Raw genomic sequence first — 16,993 nt, 5'->3', positions numbered from 1 at the left:
GTGACAATAGAAGATTCTTTAGAGTTAAAGGTGGATCTGAAATATGACAAGTCAGGTTGTAATATAAAGGAATTTTAAAAAGGTAGATATTGCTGTCTAAAACAATTATTCATAATTGATAATATTTCAGCTATTTCAAAAATATTTTTCAAATACATTTCTTTAAAATAAGGATCATAGTTACCTATAAATGGATTTTCAGCTGTTTAGAAATAATATTTCACTTTTTTTGTGAAAGGCTGTATTAGGTGGTTAGATGTTTACTAGACCGCATTAAAATATTTAACTTTATTTTTATTTAACCCTGAGCTTATGTTTTCTGAAAACTACACTCTCGTCTGGCTGTTTCCTTTAACTACATATAGCTATAATATGATACATCGACTTGCCATTCATTTTCGTTTTTTCTAACTCCTTACGTAATCTGGTTCCGTACCCACCCCTGTTGTGTCAAACAGAGGGTGTTACGTCAACCCGCGGCCCCGCCTCCGAGGAGCTGTGATTGGCTGGTGCCGCCTGTAGGCCAGCTAAGCCTACGAAAACAAACGGCGCTTGTTAGCGTCTCAGTTTTTTGGTTCTGTTGCCCAGGGCTGACGACGCCTCGGCTCGGTTATATTAAAGCTCGTCTGAATGTGTATAGACAGGAGCAGTTGTAGCTCTTAATGCAACCCTCCCTCCTCACTAGGAACCACAATGTCCGACGCGGCTAACGTCACTTCTACAGACAACAACGGAGACTCGGGGCTTAACGGTAAGCTAACTGCTACCAACCCGATGCCCTAAAGCTCCCTTAAAATAGCCTATTATTCCCCGCTGCTATCGTCTCTAAATACTCTGGTTTATAAATAAAAGTTGTTTATAGATCGGCGTGTGTCAACAACAGTGGTTTAATTTTCACATTTTTCTTTTTTTTTCTTTTTTTTTTTTTGCAAGCGAAGCCTCAGCGAAAGGGGCCGGGGCTAGAACGTAATGTTCCGTGTTTACTGACAGTCTGTGGACCAATGGTGTTCCAGCTTGTTAGAGTGACAATGACGTGAACCAATCAGTGCTTCCCTGGAGGCGGGCTGAACTCTTGTCAACAAGCCTAGATGGAAGATGTCCAACGTGGTGAAATTGACGCAAATATTTGATAGTTAACTCTTAATAACAGCGGTTTGTAAGGTAAATAACTGATTCATATGTATATAAGATATAACTATGACATAAATTATGAGGTGTTCATTAAATATTACACTGCTGCACTGACTCAGGCCCAGCTCACAGGGGTTGGAAAATGTTTTACAGCACTATTTAGGGGGGAGCTGTGACTTGACCTGCTATTTATGGTCATGACAACAAGGGGACAAAAGTTATAGATATGAGAAAAGTGGGGGAGTAGGATGGTTCACGCTTGTTAAAGGTGGATGACGTAAAACATGTTTTAAATTGTAGCTAGATGTTTTAATCCTAATGTTTAATGATTTTATTCTCATTCTCAAAATAAAACTTTGTGCAATCGATCCCTTCTCAAGCTAACTAATGAGTAAAAACAGCCCATCTGTGTGCAGTGTGACCCTGAACAGACCCTCTCCACTGTAAAGCATGGTGGTGGCAGTGTCATGCTGTAGGGGTGCTTTCACTCGGAGCACCCCTGTTGTCAGTAACACTCAGCAATAAACTAAACATGAAAGAAAACTGAAAAATAATTTATGTATTCTCAAAAGTAAAAACAGTATATAAATCATTCTTCATTTTGAAATGAAATTCTGTTTTTAACCAAGTTATAAAGCATAAATTAAAGGCAGATTTTGGTGCACCAAAGTGTAAACCTGTCACAAAAAGTAACTAACCAATTTATTGCATAATAAATTAAAATGAGCTCGATAATTTCTATTCTGATGGTTAATATTTTTATGAAGGTTTTTTTATTGTATTTATGGGTTCAGTTGTGTTTGTTTATTATTTATAGTTCTTGGTTCTTTATTTTGGATATTTAAAATATCTTCCAGTGTCGAGTGTTCTGGTTGTTTTATGCCATTATCAATATGTTACTTGAACATGGTCATAAAATTGCTTATCACAATAATAACTGTGACAATTTATAAAAAAAAGTGACACGTTTATTGCAACAGGCCTACCAAGGTGTACTTTAGAGTATAAATCAATGAGTAGATGTTGTACTGTTAACATAAAATAAAAAAAGCAAAAATGTTGGAGAAAATGATCACTTTCTGTTTCATTTAACATTTTTGTAAATAGATTTAAATTTAAAAGTCATAGTTTTATGCTAATTTATTTAATTTATACCTGAATTGTAGTCTACGGGGCCACACAAAATTAGCCCAAGGGCCACAAACGGCCCTCGGACCCCGCTTTGAGCACCCTTTGTTTAAATCAAAAGCTCAGACTTTTATCCATTTTTGAAAAACTTGAAAACTGCTTTTCATCTTCTGATGTGATTGAGCTCTTTGCTAAGTTTTGAAGTAAAAAACATGACAAAACCTCAAACGCACTGCAAAAACACAAAATATTACCAAGTATTTCTGGTCTAATTTCCAGGCAAAAATAAAGTACAAAGTACATTTGAAATAAGACAATGATAACTTATCAGTAAGGAGTAAGTAAGGAGTTTGTTTTAAGTAAATAATTCCTTAATATTGATGAAAACGTTCTGGTTCTACTTTTATCTATAACAAGATGTCTTTTCCATGTTATAAGTTAAATAATCTGCCAATATAAATTGTACGTTTTAATCAATATAAAGGAATTATTGCTGAAAAGTTACTTGTAAGTTAGGTTTTATTTTATTTCAAGATGTTTTCAGTAGAATTTAGACAAAAATATTTTGTGTTTTTGCAGTGCGCTATCTTCTAACTCTTGGATTAATTAGATTATTTGGCTAATCTTGTGTCCATGATTGTGTCCAGATTGTTCTTCATATTCCCGTCCGTGTTGCTCTGTTTTGGTAGAAAACATGTCATTTTGCTCCTGTCTGCCCCTCCGGTCCAGCTCAGAGGTCACATCACGATCCAGCAGCTGATATTGTCCGTCTGGCCAGAATGTTCTGAGCGATGGTCGCCATGGCAACGCGGTTTTAGCCCGCCGGGCCAGCACAATGGCCTGCGGTCCGCTGCGTGATCCGCAGGTTGACCAGAGGAGCAGCTTCTCCGTTTCTGCCGTGTTTTCCTGTTTACGTGTTTCTGCTCTTCCTCATTGTTTTGTTACTCTGAAGCGTTTGTAACAAACAGCCCCCCTTCCCCTCTTCCCCCTCCTCCTCCTCCTACTCCTGCTCCTCCTCCTCCTCCTCCTCCTCCTCTATATTTGTACCGCTGCCTTCTGAGCTGCAGGTCCATGCCAGAGCTCACGTACGAGCCGGTGGGAGCGTTTTATTCCCCAGCCAACGTCTGCTTACACAGGCAGCATTTACTGCCAGCTCATCACGCGGCAATAAATAGAACCAACCGTCTGGCTGCTTTATTTCTCATCCACACTCTGGCCTCACTAATAAGTGAAAACTTTCCTAAACTGACCTAATGAAGCCAACTTTATTGTCACAAAATCTAAGAACATAAACACGGGTTTTGTAAGTTTACAATTAGTGCCACAAATAAAAATTTTTTTTTTACTAATTTTAGGCATAAAAGTCTTTTGTTGAGTCAAATATCGTGACTCAAATCTTATCAGAATCTTTTGAGTTAAAATTCAAAAATAACTTAAAAGTTGTTGAGACTTAGACCTGTCATAATAAATAATTTAATCACATGATGAATTAAAGCAGAATCAATAATTTTCTTTTATATGATTAATTGTTTTTCTCTTTTCTTACCAAGAAAACTGGATGATAAAAGATTTCAGTTTGGCGTTTTGGTCTCACCTGTCCGTTTTATTCATTTTATTTGTTGTTTTGTTTATTTATTTTGACTATTTAAAATGTTTTCTAGATCCAGTGCTAAATGTTTATTAAAATGTAAAGTTTATTTATATTTGAGATTGTGTTCTTGCGTTATATGACTTGAAATGACCTCAAAACAACATATTATTATGTTATTGCAATAACTTCTGGGACAGTTTATCTTCCAGTAAAATTAGTTATGGTGAGTTTGACTTTTAAATTATTATTTTAAAACTCTATTACAGGTTTGTTCTTTTTTAGATCTTAATATTGTGAAAATAAAAACTGAATTTCACTCAAAGTTGATGAATCTGATAGTAAACTTACATTTATTCACCAAATAACAAGGCTTGGCACAACAAACAATAAATCAATTAAGACAATTTGAATAATGTCTATTTTTATGACTTATTGTCCTTTTTTCTTTCTTTGGATGATAAAAGTCTTTAGTTGAAGCTCTTATTTTGAAGGATATGTTTGTTTACAGAGTTTTCATAAATCATTTTATTTGTTGTTTTGTTTATTTTTGGATATTTCCAGTTCCAGTCTTAAATGTTAATTAAAATTTAAAGTCTATTGATATTTGAAAATGTGTTCTTGTACTATATCACTTTAAAATTGTCTCAAAATGACAATATCATTTATCGCGATAACTTCTGAAACAATTTCTTGTCTAGCAAAATTTGTGATTATTAAAGGCCTACGAAACTTTATATGAAAACAAATTAGTTTTTTGAGTAATTTTCATAACTATAATCATGTTTATTGCGTTTTATTTCTTCTTCTCTGGTAATTTCTGGTTACTTATCCTGGTTTAACCTCCAGTAAACATAAAGGAGTAAACTACCGGTCCGGTTTCTTCCTGCAGGGTCCTGGGTGGAGTTGGAGATGAACAGAACCCACCAGGCCCAGTCGTCCTCGCTGGCCGGGCCGGCGCCGGGCCTGCTGCCCCTTCCTCAGGTGGAGGAAGAGGAGGCCATGGTGGGGGGGCTGGAGCACGTCCCGTCGTCCTCCTCCATCCACAACGGAGACATGGAGAAGATCCTGCTGGACGCGCAGCACGAGTCGAGCCGCAGCAACTCGTCCTGCGACAGGTAGGCCCAGGAGGAAACAATCCTGGAGAAGCCTGGAGGTTCAACCAGGTGTTATCAAGGTTTGGAAAGTACCTCATATTCACACTGCATAGGTTTGTAATAAAACTGCTGATACGTCACATTTTTATGGCACTTATTTAGACTCTTTTCAAGAGAAAACGTTATTTACATTTGAAATCTGATGTTTTCAATAATAAGATTTTTCTTCTCAATGTCTGAAGTTAAATTAGACAAAACATTTCTTGTTTTAGGTCAGTAAAAAATCCCAAAATTATTTCTATTTACTAAATTCCATAAAACGTGTGTCAAACTCGAGGCCCGGGGGCCAAATGTGGCCCACCATAACTTCTTATTTAGCCCTTTAGATTCTAAACCTTCTGTTTTATTAATCAAAATGAATCTGTTTTTGCCTGAATACATGAATGTGGAAAGATGTTAAATATGATTTAACTTTAAGAAGTACTCACTGAAGGCAGAAATGGATTTTATTCATATTTTAGATGTTTTTTAATGGGTTTTATCAACATTCTGCCACAAAAAACTCTTTGAGATCAAGAGTTTGACACTGTGCCATAAAACTTAGCAAGAACAGTTTTACAATATTTATTATTCCTCATCTTTTAAATTTTTTTTATCTTTTATTTAACTTGTTAAATTGATTGAGAACAAATTCTCATTTTTAACAACATTCAGAAAACATTAAAACGGAATAAACAGGAAAAAATAAACAAAACAGCAGACTTAATTATTGACTAAATAATCATTTTAAAAGTAGGAACGTTTATCAAGAATGACTTTTTGAAATAAATGTTGGCTTATATTTTGCACAGTAGATAAAATTATTAAAATGGTTAAATTTGTGTTTTGTGGAGGTTTTTTAGAGACATTTAAAAAATGAAATTATTTATATTTTAGTTCATCTTGTTCCTGCTGTAGAATGTAGAGCAGTAATAAATGATATCATATAACAGCGAATTAAAACTGTTTTGTTTTTGTGTCTAATTGTAAATGTTTAAATTTTACTGTTTAGAAACTCTGCAGGTTTGAAAACAAAAAGGAATATAAAAAATATCCAATCTTCCTTTCAGTCTGTGGAAATGTCTTTTATTATGTAAAATAAAAACGTCTTCAACGTTTGACCGAAACGTTTGAGTGCAGAGAAGTTTCAGAAATTGTCTCATGAACTGTGTTGACATTTTGTTTTTAATGAAAACTAAAATGTTCTGATGGATTTTCCCTCATTGAGAACAAATCATTTCTGTGAGTTAAATAAAAACACTGAAGTCATGAAGTCCAGGGTCAGGAAAACGTCAGCAGTTTTATTTATGTCGGTGATGTTGACAACGACATGTCATTGTTTTATTAAATGAGTTAAAAACATGCGACCCTTCATCATGTGCCTCTGGTGTGATAGAGGGGATCTTATCAGCTGCTGGACTTTCAGCCACCAGTGAGTCGACATCTTACCATGTTTCCAAGCCAAGAACGCTGAGTCAGCAACCCGGATCCAGACACACAGCAGACCCAGCAGCTTTCTGAGTAATAATATCATCATGAAGCGTTTTTTAGTTCGCTTAATCCTCTGGCTCTTCCACTTCAGCTTCTCTTGTTGAAAGGTCAAGGTGTGGAGGGAGCCTGAGTTGACAAAAACTAATTATTTTACTTTTTCTTCCGTTTATGTTGCCAGTGTTGCTATGTTGAGTCGGAGGTTCCATTATTAAAAGAGCTAGAGCTGCTGGAGCTAGCTTGGGTCACCATGGCAACAAATATGGATCTATATGAGTGAACTTAGATCACCATGGCAACAAAGACGGATCTATATGAGTGAACTTAGATCACCATGGCAACAACGACGGATCTATATGAGTGAACTTAGATCACCATGGCAACAACATTGAATGTATTTAAACTCACCTAGATTTCCATGGCAACATGTCAATCTACTTGAGCCCACTGAGATTACCATGGTAACCAAGACGGGTCTGTTTGAGCTCACTTAAATCACCATGGTAGCCAAACTGGACGTATTTAAGCCCACCAAGATCACCATGGTAACGTAGCCAAACATGCTTCCCCACGCAGAAAAACATGACCGACCCAACATTTTGATTTTTGTCGGACAAATTTAACATTTAAAATTTTAAAAGCTCTTGATTGAAGCGACCTGTTTTTAGATTGATTTTTAGTTGCCAGATTCAGTAAGTTGCCAGATAAGTAACAATTTACTAGAAAACAGCTTTCAATTTTTTTAAACTTATTTTTTAAGTCTAATAAGAATTTTAAATAATGTTAAATAAAATAAAAAGTATTCTGGATGATAATACACTGCAAAAACAAAACATTACCAAGTAATTTGGGTTTAGTTTCTAGTGTAAATGTCTAGTACACTTTAAATAATTAAACAATAACTTACAAGTAACTTTTCAGAAAGATATAGGAGCTTGTTTAATGTAAATAATTCCCTAATTTTGATTAAATAGTACTTGTTCCACTGGCAGATTATTTAATTTGTAACAAAATATTTTTGTCATTTTATAAGTGTAATAATCTGCCAGTGGAACTACTACTTTTTAAATAAATTTTAAGAATTTAGATTCTATATCTTGATGAAAAGTTGCTTGTAGTTTGATTTTTCTTATTTCAAGTTTACTAAGATATTTGCACTAGAAAGTTTACTTAAATTACATTGTAATATTTTGTGTTTTTGCAGTGTATCATTATCCAGAATAGTTTTATGAGTTTTATGAGTCTGAGTTAAATGTTTCTGAATTAAGTAGGAGCTTTGTGTGACAGTAGGATGAGCAGGTTCATTTTCACACTGTAAAAACTAATCAGTGAAACTGCGGTATTTTCTTTATTAAACTGTATCAGTCAGATTCTCTTTGGTTTCTGCAGCCCGCCGCGGCCCCACTCCCCCCAGGACGAGGGACAGATCATCTTCGACGTGGACACCGGCAGAAGAGACAGCCAGGTCAGGTGTTTCTGCTCATCTCGTTTCCATGGAAACGCCAGTCCTGCTGCCATCTTGTTCCCCGTGATCTGACGGTGTTTCTGATAACGCGCCTTTCCTGCTCCCTTCAGTCTGAGGAGGACGCCCTGGACAAGGAGAGGGACATGGACATCCTGATGAAGGACGCAGACTGGGTCGCCGACTGGTCCAGTCGACCGGAAAACATTCCCCCCAAGTAAGGCCTCCCCACGTTTCCATAGCAACAGGCATCCCGGTCCTTGTTTGTGCACAGAAAATGGTCAGTCATTATACAGATAATGACAATATAATGACAACAATGATGAACAAAATATTTTGCTTGTTTTAACAGTCACTTAGCTTTTTTATTTTACGTTTTTTAAGTTTAAAATGTTTTTTTTAAGTTTAAAAACATAAATAGAGCAAAGTTTTCTTCTATAAACTTTGCTGTATACAGCGCCTGATTTTCTGTTTTTTATTAACGACTCGCTAGATGTTTGTGACACGACTAGTATAAGCAAAAACTACAAAAATAGACTATAAAGAGAAAAATTCTTTGTTTTGTATTTAACATTTTCAGTTTAAGAAGAAAATCTCATCCTAAAAAAAGTACAGAAAGCCACATTTGTGTCATTCTTGAACTGCACAAGAGGGGCCACAAAAATCAATGCAAGGACCACAAACGGCCCCTGACCTGCAGTTTGGACACCCCTGTCTTAGAGCATGTTAGCATGTGAACAGATTTGCCTTCATGGATCGTTTTGTTTTAAAACAGAGTGACTGGAAAACAATTTTACTGTAACATTAATTCATTTATCAGATATTTATATTAATAATTAGCCATAATTACAGCTAAAAACTAAAACAAACATCAAGTAGCATCAAATGTTTTCCTTCCAAATACTGATTTAAAGAAAGATTGACCTTTTTTTTCTGTCTGAAGTGAAATCAGTCCAAATGTCTCTGGTTTTAATTAATTTAGAATCACAAAGTTATTTCTGTTTAGCAGATGAATGAAGCGATCAGAGTTAATGTTGAGGCGTGTGTTTACGGTGTGTGTTTACGGTGTGTGTTTTTACGGTGTGTGTTTACGGTGTGTGTTTACGGTGTGTGTTTTTACGGTGTGTGTTTACGGTGTGTGTTTACGGTGTGTGTTTACGGTGTGTGTTTACGGTGTGTGTTTTTACGGTGTGTGTTTACGGTGTGTTTTACGGTGTGTTTTTACGGTGTGTGTTTACGGTGTGTTTTTACGGTGTGTGTTTACGGTGTGTGTTTACGGTGTGTTTTTACGGTGTGTTTTTACGGTGTGTGTTTACGGTGTGTTTTTACGGTGTGTGTTTACGGTGTGTGTTTACGGTGTGTGTTTACGGTGTGTGTTTACGGTGTGTTTTTACGGTGTGTGTTTACGGTGTTTTTTTACGGTGTGTGTTTACGGTGTGTGTTTACGGTGTGTTTTTACGGTGTGTGTTTTACGGTGTGTGTTTACGGTGTGTGTTTACGGTGTGTGTTTACGGTGTGTGTTTACGGTGTGTTTTTACGGTGTGTGTTTACGGTGTGTTTTTACGGTGTGTGTTTACGGTGTGTGTTTACGGTGTGTGTTTACGGTGTGTGTTTTTACGGTGTGTGTTTACAGTGTGTGTTTACGGTGTGTGTTTACGGTGTGTGTTTACGGCCGTTTCTGTTGCAGGGAGTTTCATTTCCGCCACCCTCGTCGCTCGGTGATGCTCAGCATGAGGAAGACCGGCGCCATGAAGAAGGGCGGGATCTTCTCTGCCGAGTTCCTCAAAGTCTTCATCCCCTCGTTGCTGCTATCGCACATCCTCGCTCTGGGCCTGGGGTACGAATTAACTGACTGACACCTTATCCTATCAATTATTGTGACGATTAATCGATTAATCATTTCAACCACTTTTGTAGCCGAAAACAACTCAGTTAACACCTTTAGCTTCAATTTTTATATAAATTTAGCATATTTGTCACTATATAAAGGGTTAACTATGGTTTCCCTATATAGGAGTTCATTCTCACTATTCCATATTGTGTTCCTTTAAAGCCTCAAACTTAATTGTTTTATTAAATTTTATGATGAAGTCGGGCTTTTAGCAGGGCAGCAGGATTACGTAATGCAAACTTTATATAAGGAATCCATTATATATTTATTATTTCATTTATTTTTATATGTTTTACACAAACCATGTTGCTGTTTTATCAATCTTTTGCTGATCCTGTAATTAAACCTGAACCAGTGCAGTTCGCCAGTTCGACCAGCAGGGGGAGCGCAGAGCAGCTGTCAGAATGAAGCCGAACAGGAACGAAACGCATCAAAACAATTCAGGATTTTATTTGCTTAAATTACAATCCCTACATTTATGAGGAGGAGCTCCTTTATTTGCTCCTTTGATGAAAACGAGTTAAGAAACTAAATTAAAATGAAAATCATCCTCCTGCCACTTCCTGTTTTCTGCCAGTCGTGGCTCAGGCGACAGAAAAACGAGATTTCTTTCTAAATGTGGGTGTTGGCTGCAGCAGTGGCGCTGGTTCTGTTTGGTTCTGTTTGGTCCTTTTTGATGTTCCTCTGCTCCTCCCTCAGTGTTTACATCGGGAAGAGGCTGACCACGCCGCCGGCCAGCTCCTTCTGAACCCAAACTGAAGAAAAGTGCCTGAAGAAGAGAAGTTGCCACGAGCCGTTTCTGGAGGATTTGTGCTGTTGTGAGAAGATTGCCCCTCTCTCATCCCTCTTCCTCTCCTGCCTGCCTCCTCTTCCTCCTGCTTCTTTTTAACCCCTTCCCTCCCTCCCTCCTCCTGTTTTCCTCTAACCGTCTGCAGCTTTCTGAGGTCGTTTTTTTCCCCTCTAGAAGTTTCTAAGCGGATTGTTGCAGCGTTGAAAACAGAGACTGACCAGAGATTGTGCCACCTGCGTGAAGTAGCCCAGCTCTCGATCACGACCAAATTCAGAGCCAAACGCAAACGTCTGGAAATGTGATCGCGCCTTTTTTTTCCTTTTCCTGAAAGTGGCCATTTTTGTTTCTTCTTCTTCTACTAATTATGTCTACTTTATTTATTTTTGTTAACAGTGGTTGTCTACAGAGACAGCAGCCAACGCAAACCTTTATTCTGACCAGTATTGAGAGAAAAAGCCACTCTGACACTAACTGGGAACCAGTTTGGGTTGCACACACTGTAAAAAAACTAAATATTACCAAGTAGTTTTGGTGTAGTTTACAGTGGAAATATTGTGGTATGCTTAAAATAAGACAAAGTAAACTTACAAATAACTTTTTATCGAGATATTGCAGCTGGTTTTAAGTCAATAATTCCTTAATATTGGTGAAAAATAGAGTATTTTTTTCTGCCAAGAAACTCAGAAATTTTTAGATTAATTTCAGAAATTTTCGTGAGAAAATGTAGAAATTTTCAAGCTCCAAAAGTGGAAAATTTGCTGGGGAAAAAAATCTCAAGAATTTTGAGATGAATCTCAGAAATATTCTAGAAAAAACTGGCCAATTTCTGAGTTTCAAAAATGTAACATCTTTGACATTTGAATCTCAGAAATTTCAGAAAATTTCTGAGATTCATCTCAAAATTCCTGAGATTTTGTTCTACCAAGTTTTCGACTTTTTAAGCTAAAAAATTTTCTTGTTTTTTGTTCTACATAATTTCTGTAATTAATCTAAAAATTTCAGAGTTTTTTGGTGAAAATTTGCTCCTTTCAGTCGTAGCAATAATCTGCCAGTGGAACTAGTAATTTTTCATCAATATTAAGGAATTATAGACATAAAACAATCTCCTAATTGTTGCTGAAAAGTTCCTTTTAGGTAAGTTTTGTCTTATTTCAAGCGCACTAAGATATTTGCACTAAAAACTGGACAAAAACTCCCGGCAAAATGTTGTTTTTGCAGTGCAGAACTCTTCAGGTTCTGTTTTACTCATTTTAATCGACTTTTTCCTGAATGTTTTTCAAGAAGTAAATATTTCACAAAGAAATGTAACGTTTCTATTAGGAGTTTATAGTTGGAGATGCTTTTCTTTAAGGAAAGCATCACTTTGCACTCCAGCGAAAACAGTGAAGCACTCCGTAGATCCGTAGATCTGCAGGTGACAGAATGTGGCTGTGCAAACGTAGAAAAGCACTAACAGACGGCACTCGCATGACGGCCTGAAAGTCCGTCGTGTGTCCGTTCCCTCACGAGAAAACGATAAAAAAGATGGATGATTATGATTTACAGCTCATAAAAAAACTAAATTCAGTTTTTAGAAATTAAATCGGAGCAGAGAAAACGCTCTGACTTTGGCCGTGTTGATGAATTATCAAAATTATTATTAAAAAATATTAGATTTTCTACAGTTTATCTCTAAATTAAATTCCTAAAAGAAAAAAATATATATATAAAAAAAAATGAAGGGCTTTTTACTTTAATTTCTAATTAAATTTGATCTTTTACCTTTTACTTAAATGACCATGACTTCAATATTTTCCGATTCTTAAATGAATTAATTTCACTTTTCCTTCGCCTCCATAACTTCTTAAACCCGATTAAGCTAAATAAAGTAATCAGATCACCAACTAACACATTTCTTTCTCCTAAGATGTTATTAAAAATCTGTAATTTCAAAATAGAAATTTACTTTTGTTCTCTCCAAGTTTTTTCCTTCCATTAAACTTTCCATCAATGTTTCTTTTGAAGAAAATTGTTTCTATTTCATTTTTTAAATGATTTATTGGTCTTATTCTAAGCTTCTGAGGAGCTGAATTTTCTGTTTCCATTGGCTGTAAGTCATAATCATCATAATATTTTAATTTGTCGAGACGTATCTGTCGATGGGTCGATCAGCAGATACTTTTATTTCAGGAGGAAATAGATGGAAATTGTGATTTTTACTCTTTTTTGCACTTGTTGGTCAGAAACAAATCAAGAACGTTCCCCGTTCCCTCATCGAAACAATCTCCATGATTCCACAAACGCGAGACAAAAACAGCTCAGCATGCCTCTGCTTTAAAAACCTTTTAACTTCCTGTTTTGTTTTTTAACTTCCTGTTTTGTTTCCGTTTGCTGCCCCCTTGTGCTGGTGCTTGTATTTGTTCCTGCTGCATTTAAACCTTACATTTTGTATTCTTTCCTGTTATTTGTTTTGAACCGTTTTCGTTTCCTGCTGTCGAAGAAGAGCTTGTGAACGCACACACTGGGAATCAAGCTTGACGTGAAAATGTTTCAAAAGCGGGAAAATAAAACTCCTTCCTGAAGGAAAAGGAAAGTGTGGAGAGAGATTCTCCTCCGTAAGACTGCGACAGTCTGACAGAAGTTCTTGTAATGATGCTTTAATTGCTTTAATTTTTTCCTGCTACATTGAAAACATTGATAAACATTTTGTCAATAAACATGACCTGAGTGGAAATGGAGGCTTGGTTTTGTTTTGTTTTTTGTTTTTGTTAAAGATGTTGGACGATTTCCAGTACAATTGGTAAAATGTTATTTTTGTAATCATTTTTTAGCTTTTTCACCTGATTTCTGTTAATTGCGGTGACGTCACACTGTGTGAGAGACGCACGTCACTGTAAAACAGAGTTTTGCTGCTATAAAACACAATTACAACCATCACGGAGTATTTAGTGTCAGCAGTTAGCACAGCTAGCATAACAAATTTAGCAGGTGAGAATGAGAATCCATCCCAAAAAGGTGACAAAACTTTAAAATCCAGCATAATCAATAACAGAAGGAGTATAAAAGCTTTAATGGACAACAATAAACAACTTTGAGGTGATAAATTTATCCTTTATGTTAACTGAAGTGTTGCTTTCTCTCGCTCTTCAGCAGCCTGAATGAATTCCATGTCTCAACATTTTGTAAAAAGTATAATTTTTGAAACTTTTTTTTGGACTCTGTTTTTCTATTTATTGTTCGACTCATTGATAATATTGGATTCATGTTCAACCACATAACTGCACAATTGGACATTTTGAAATAAATTCACTTAATGGAAAAATTCATTTTTTAAAATACTCTTGTTTTTAGTTAAAAGGTTTTGCCACTATTATGAAATTGGTTTATTTTTGCTAAACTGAAATGAAAACACTTTTTTTGCGCAAACTTGTTCACATGTGATTTTAAATGTGTTTCTTATTTGAACAAAAACACAGCAATTCCAAAATAGCTTTTTCTACATTTGTCAAATGTTGACAAAGTTTTTTGCACATTTCTAATGAAATCTGCAAGATGCTAATTCGTGAGGACTATGTCTCATCAGAGTATTTTATGCTAATTTAATAATGGAAAGTTTAGTAGAAGGAAAACTGTTCTTAAATTTTGCTTCTTAATTAGCTGCACGCCATAATTATCAAAATTGACTAAAAATGTGAAAATATGACTATTAGTTCAACTATATAAACTGAATTACTGGATTAATGTATAATGTTCTAATTAATTAATTAATATTCATATGTTTGTTTGCATCTTTGGAGAAAACGATGGATGCTGTCAACGTATATCTGGGTGTGCAGCAGCTGGACAGGACAGCTCTGGTTTCAAATGGACAGAAATCAACCTTTAATTTGGAGGGAAGCAGCGCGCTCTGGTGGCAGACAGTCTGCACTGCTCTCTGTTACATCCTCACAGTTACACTGAAATTATCACAATTAGTCTCACTTAAACCTGTCAAGATGTACACAAAAATAAAAAAATTATAGGGATATAAAACCATATTGTGTAAAATAAATAACTAGAATGTATTTGTGTTTACAAATAACCATTTAATTACATGTTGCAGGGATATCCAGCGTGTTTATTCCTGACATTTAAAAATGAACGCTGCTTCCGCCACCTTCCTTATATGGAATGTCAGGACACCTGTTATCGGCCAATCAGAAGCTTAAACACCGGCGGCTCCGCCCACTGCAGCTGATGGCGTTGCTATGGGTTACAGGGTGGCGGCCAGCTCCGTCTCCATGGTGAGACTTTATGTCTGCAGCTTTCACTAACACTTGAACAAGCGGAGAAATAGGGAGTAGGTGGAATATCTGACAAATTTGTTCTTTCTCCTCCATATCAGAGGAACATTTCACAAAGTCAGCTTTGTTTGGCTGCTGTTCACATCATAAATAGTAACAAGTTGTGCCGCGATGCTAACATTAGCTTGCAGTAGCCGTTAGCTGTGCTCTAGCTTCTGATCTCATCTAGTAGCACTGCCGCAGTAATGCTAGCTAACCTCGTTTAGCCGCTAGCTGTCACAAAGCAACAAGGTAAGTTTGTCCAGTAGCAGTCAGTCTGAAGAAGCTTCTGACTGAAGACTGTTGCTAGCAGCTCAGATTTCTTTTTCCCCCTCAGATTTCAGACTTTAATCTCAGAATTCTGGTTTAAGTCTCAGAAAATTTAAGATCAAAGTCAGAATCCTGACTTTTTTTCTCAGAATGATTTGTCTTAGAATTATGACTCCAATTATGACTTTAATCTCAAAATTCTTAGAATTCTGACTTTTCCCTCAAAATGTTGACTTTTGATGTCAGAATATTAATCCTTTCCAGTTTCTACGCCATCATTGCTGCTAAATAACAGCTTCTGTTTTTTTGTGTCTTCTCCACCTCATGTCATCATTTAATCTAGAATAAAAACTAGACAATTAGGGGAAAATGTGCACAGTGTCTGTTCATACTTCAGTCTGAACAGGCAGAACCGATCCAAAGTAATCCGTCCATGTTCACACTCCCAGTAAGTGGATCATGTCATGTTTTGCTGATGTCAGTGTGCCCTACATCTGTTGCGGATGCCAAAGTCGCGCCCTGACTCTCCACACAGTTCACACTCTCTCTCTTTTTTTGGGCCTGCTGCCAACTTTCCCCAAACTCTTTCATCTGTCTCTGCTGGAGAAAAAACACATACATTCAGGATTTACCTCTGATATTCAGACGCCTGTTTCCCTGCGGAAACGCCCACCCCCACTCGATCCCCCGGGAGATTTAATGGTCGCAGTAAAGAACCATTAGCTGCCCACCGCGTTGTTATGGAAACTGGGCCGGCATGGCCTCGTTGCTAACACGTTCTCATGGCCTCAGCCAGGGAGAGCTTTTGTCTGCTCAGACATTGACATGTGTTAGAGTGCGCTGGTATTGATCGCCATGCAGCACTAATGTAGTTACAACTCACGGAAACGCTCCACTTATGATGCTAAGCTAAAGATGAATCTCAGGCACCAAAATGATTCACAGTAGAGCTGCCAAAAACAGATCTTTAGAAAGCCTTGGTGATTATTTATCAAGGCTACCTGAATAAACTAACAGAAGAAATCTGCAAAGAGGCAAATACTTTTCACAGCAGTAGCGATTAAAGATAGCACTACAAGATAAGTAGCTAATACTTGAAGTTAAAGTTAACATTGCAGCACAGATAGCTAATATCAGATGTTAGCCAAAACTGATAGTTAAAGTTAGCTTTACAGGATATTTAGCTAATATTCAAAATTAAAGTTAGCACTACAGCACAATTGGGTAATATATGATGCAAACCACGTCTGAAAGATAAAGTTAGCACTACTGGACAGCTAGCTAATAACAGAAGTTAGCCACAACTGGAATTTAAAGTTAGTACTACAGGAAAACTAGCTAATTTGAATCTAAAGTTTGTTTTGTCGTACAGATAATATTTTTGTAGTTTGTTTGGCACAGACATGTAATATCAGATGTTAGCATTGTAAGAATATTTGAAGTTAAAATTTGCATTGCAAACTTTAACTTCTAGCTAGGTGGCTAGCTAGGTGGCTAGCTAATATGGGAAGTTAACCATACCTGGAAAGTAAAGTTGGCATTATATATAAGATAGCTATGTAATATTTGAAGTTAAGGTTAGCATCATAGCAAAGCTAACTGCTGTTGGAAGCTATATCCTCCAGCAAAGCTAGCAAGTAAAGGAAGGTATCGTTATGTTGTCACAGATTTGCTGCTTCTTACACAATTTCAGTCCATTTTTGACAGAAATTGGACAGAGTTTGTACCCTACAAAGCTTCCTCGCATCTAAAGTTCATCTTTATTCAGAAAATAGCCTGACAGCTTCTGCTGTGGAACTAGTGGAAGT

The 16,993-nt window shown here is 36.5% G+C and overlaps 1 protein-coding gene across 1 annotated transcript; it reads left to right on the top strand.

The window, feature by feature from the left end:
• The first annotated feature begins 497 nt into the window (after positions 1 to 497).
• On the top strand, positions 498 to 13,331 carry bnip3lb (BCL2 interacting protein 3 like b). The gene is made up of 6 exons (XM_081614075.1): positions 498 to 751; positions 4,740 to 4,965; positions 7,861 to 7,936; positions 8,047 to 8,150; positions 9,621 to 9,770; positions 10,524 to 13,331. The coding sequence occupies exons 1-6, from the start codon at positions 694 to 696 to the stop codon at positions 10,570 to 10,572; spliced, it is 663 nt and encodes a 220-aa protein (XP_081470201.1). The 5' UTR covers positions 498 to 693; the 3' UTR covers positions 10,573 to 13,331.
• The last annotated feature ends 3,662 nt before the right edge of the window (positions 13,332 to 16,993 follow it).

This window comes from Poecilia reticulata, chromosome 12 (assembly GCF_904066995.2).
Source record: "Poecilia reticulata chromosome 12, P_reticulata-male-v2, whole genome shotgun sequence".
In the NCBI taxonomy this organism is placed as follows: domain Eukaryota; kingdom Metazoa; phylum Chordata; class Actinopteri; order Cyprinodontiformes; family Poeciliidae; genus Poecilia; species Poecilia reticulata.
Note: the sequence above shows the minus strand (reverse complement) of the source record. Positions and strands in the feature narration are given on the sequence as shown.

Bases quoted from the DNA above. Each gene is read 5' to 3' on its own strand.
- bnip3lb (XM_081614075.1), top strand. From the start codon at position 694: ATGTCCGACGCGGCTAACGTCACTTCTACAGACAACAACGGAGACTCG. The intron at 7,937-8,046 runs GTCAGGTGTTTC...TGCTCCCTTCAG, and splicing joins CCGGCAGAAGAGACAGCCAG to TCTGAGGAGGACGCCCTGGA. The intron at 9,771-10,523 runs GTACGAATTAAC...CTCCTCCCTCAG, and splicing joins ATCCTCGCTCTGGGCCTGGG to TGTTTACATCGGGAAGAGGC.